This window comes from Condylura cristata, unplaced genomic scaffold (genome assembly GCF_000260355.1).
Source record: "Condylura cristata isolate star-nosed mole 26May11 unplaced genomic scaffold, ConCri1.0 scaffold00027, whole genome shotgun sequence".
In the NCBI taxonomy this organism is placed as follows: domain Eukaryota; kingdom Metazoa; phylum Chordata; class Mammalia; order Eulipotyphla; family Talpidae; genus Condylura; species Condylura cristata.
Window position 1 is genome coordinate 854,525 of NW_004567128.1, and position 3,530 is coordinate 858,054.

A 3,530-nucleotide genomic window follows, 5' to 3' on the forward strand; every position below is an offset into this window, starting at 1 on the left:
ATGGAGGATGGATGGATGATGGATGCATGATGGAAGGATGGATGCATGATGGGTGGATGATGGTGGATGGATGGATGGATGGTGTACGGATGGTGCATGCATGGTGGATGGATGGAGGATGGATGGATGGACTTTGGGTGGGTGCATGGATGGATGGAAGGATGGATGCATGATGGATGGTGGTGGATCAATGGATGGATGGGTTGGTGGATGGATGGATGATGGATGAATGATGGTGGATGGATGATGGATGGATGGATGATGGATGATGGATGATGGATGGTTGATGATGAATGGATGGATGATGATGGATGGAGGATGGATGACGGATGGAGGATGATGGACGATGGATGGATGGGGGATGGAGGATGGATGGTGGCTGATGGATGGATGATGGATGACGGATGGATGATGGATGATGGATGGAGGATGGATGGATGATGATGGATGGGTTGGTGGATGGATGGATGGATGGATGGATGGATGGATGGATGGAGGATGGATGACGGATGGATGACGGATGGAGGATGATGGACGATGGATGGATGGGGGATGGAGGATGGATGGTGGCTGATGGATGGATGCTGGATGACGGAGGGAGGATGGATGCTGGATGACGTGCAGCTGGACGGATGGACGGTGGGTGCCGGAGTGGGACCTCGGCTGACGCACAGGGGGTCAAACCCTCCTCGTGAGCCGCTGCGTGGGAGTGAACATGCCCGTGCGTCTCCTCAGGGAAGTGGCATCTGGGGACCAGCTGCCACAACAAGACCGACTTCTGCCACCACCCTCTAAGCCACGGCTTCGACTACTTCTACGGGCTCCCGGTGACCAACCTGCGGGACTGCAAGCCCGGGGAGGGCAGCGTGTTTACCACGGGCATCCGGCTGCTGGTCTTCATCCCGCTGCAGGTGCTGGGCATCACGCTGCTCACGCTGGCCATGGTCAACTGCCTGGGGCTGGTGCACGTGCCGCGCCCGGTCTTCGCGTGCCTGCTCTTCCTCGCCGCCCTCATCCCCTGCCTGCAGCTCTGTTTCCTGCACTACTTCCGGCCCCTCAACTGCTTCCTCATGCGGAACCACGACATCACGCAGCAGCCCGTCTCCTACGAGAACCTCACGCAGCGGCTGACGGCGGACGCCATCCAGTTCGTCCGGCGGTTGGTATCGCCCGTTGATGGCGGCGGAGGTCACGGCGTGAGCAGGGGGAGCCTGTGGCCTCCAGGGCCGCCCCAGGGTTGTGCTCTCCCGTGGGGTTCGGCCACCTGCCCCCTCAAACCATTCTTTACAGGGGAGCTTGATGGGATTAGTGAGTGCAGAGAGAGAGAAAGGTGCAGCTTCTCAGTGAAGCACCGAGAGTCGCCAGCCTCTTGCAAATGCCCAGCCCCACGGGGGAGGCTCACGTGGGGACCCGGAGCCGTGTGAGCGCCCCCCAAGCCCAAGCCCAAGGCGCCTTTTCGGGTGCTCGGCGCTCAGCGGCCGGCTCCTGTCTCCCCAGCAGCGCCCAGAGGCCCTTCCTGCTGGTGCTGTCCTATCTGCACGTGCACACGGCCCTCTTCGCCTCCCGGGACTTCGCCGGCCGCAGCCATCACGGGCCGTACGGGGACGCGGCCGAGGAGATGGACTGGAGCCTGGGTAGGTGGCCGCCGCCCTGCGTGTCGGCTTCGCTCCTGACACCGCTCCGGCCCCAACCGGGGGCCCCCGGATGTCCGGCTCGGAGGGCGTGCAGAGGGGGAGGGTGGGCTTTGGGTGTGCGTGGTCACCTGCAGCCAGACGAGCTGACCGGCCCCTGAGCCTCTCGCCCTTCGGTGTTTTGGGGACACACTGGCAGCTGGTTTCCGCAGGGAGCGCGTCTCCTGGCTGTTCTGCTCCCTCTGCAAACGCAGCCACATCCCAGCGGTGAAGGCCAGGGCGGGTGTGGGGAGAAGCCGAGGGAAGCGGGGGTCCTTCCCGCCTGTGGCGCCTTCTGTCCAGCTCATGCCTCTGCAGCCTCAGACCTCTGGGAATCTGCACGCGCTTAGCTTTTGTTCTGAGCCCTGTGCTATTCCTTGACCCAGACGAAGGAGTCGTCCCTCAGCGCTGGTTCAGGGTGAGGCATCCCCTGCGGTCCCGTCCATGGGGTCACCAAAACAAGCATTTCGCCTTGTTCATGGCTGCGTAATACTCCACTGTTTGCAGACTGCGTCTTCTTTTCTCTGCTCTTCCGCCACCGGGCACGTGGGTTGTTTCTCCAGCTCTTGACTTGTAAATCGTGAACTCAGGGGTACAGGTGTCTTTGCAGATGAGTGTTTCCTTGTTCTTTGGGCAGCTCAAGAAGGATTTGGGGTTTGGGTTGCCCAGGATTTGTTTTGTGGCACTCCCTGGCGATCTCCATGGTGCACCCCCTTTCGTGGGTGCAGGAGGAAACAAACTGGCCGGCAGGAAACAGAGCACAGAACCTGCCTTCCGACCCGGTGCAGCAGAGGCCCTCGGTCGGCTCACAGGCACGAGGGCAGTGTTGGCACCGGGTGCTCACGGCGTGAGGCCCTCACAGCCGTGGGACTGGACCGTTCTGTCCAAAAATGCTTAAGCATCCGAAGAGAAGCAGGTCTTGTGCAGTGAAGGTCGGCTGGGGTACAGAGTCTTACAGGTGTCTTCCAGTTTTGCATTTATTCAAGAGCGTGTTCTGTAGAGTCAAATCAACACGTTTAAGAGCCACGTTGCTCCGGTACAGACAGGGTGATGGAGAATAGGAGACCCAGGAAGAAAATCTCATGGTGGCTTGTCCAGGCAGGAGACTAGAGACAGGTCACACCGTGATAGGGTGATTCAACTTTTGGGGGAGACGTCGGGGTTACCGCCCTGGTACCGGGCACCGTGGGAAGCATTTTGCCTTCCCTTAAAAATAGGATGGTTAGGACAGTGATGAGGACAAAGATGGAAATGGTCATGAGGCAGACGGCGGTGAGGGTGGGGCTGCAGATGGTAACACAGAAGGTGTTGGGGAGGATGAAATGGGAGCTGGGGATGAGGATGAAGATGGGGATGCAGAGGAAGACAGCAGAGAAGAGAATGGCATTGGTGGTGATGACGACACGGAAGAACACGGTGATGGTGATGCAGGTGATGACGAGGAAGAAGACGGTGGTGATGATGGTGATGGCGATGAAGACGATGGTGGTGAAGAGGACCGGGAAATGTGGTTGTGACGCTGATGGAGATCACGACGGGGATGCAGATGATGATGAAGATGCTGATAAGGAAGAAAATGGTGGTGATGGTGATGATGGGGATGAAGACGATGGAAGGAAATGCCATGGCGATGAAGATGACGACAAGGAAGAGAATGTGGTGACGATAAAGATGATGAAAATGGTCATGGGGTGAAGATGATGACAAGGAAGATCATGATGATGATGACAAGGAAGACCATGATGATGATGACAAAGTAGATCACGATGATGATGATGACAAAGGACATCATGATGATGATGACAGGGGAGATCATGATGATGACAAAGTAGATGATGATGGTGACAAGGGAGATCATGA

General features: G+C 57.8%; 1 protein-coding gene across 1 annotated transcript in view; it reads left to right on the forward strand.

Annotated features, from left to right (window-relative positions):
- Nucleotides 1–3,187, forward strand: part of LOC101622281 (arylsulfatase D-like) — an 11,260-nt gene extending 8,073 nt beyond the window's left edge. The window contains exons 5-7 of the mRNA XM_004690057.2: nucleotides 736–1,159; nucleotides 1,498–1,706; nucleotides 2,961–3,187. Of these exons, the coding sequence (XP_004690114.2) occupies nucleotides 736–1,159; nucleotides 1,498–1,706; nucleotides 2,961–3,187 (860 nt within the window). The remainder of the gene's footprint in view (nucleotides 1–735; nucleotides 1,160–1,497; nucleotides 1,707–2,960) is intronic.
- Nucleotides 3,188–3,530: the final 343 nt, after the last annotated feature.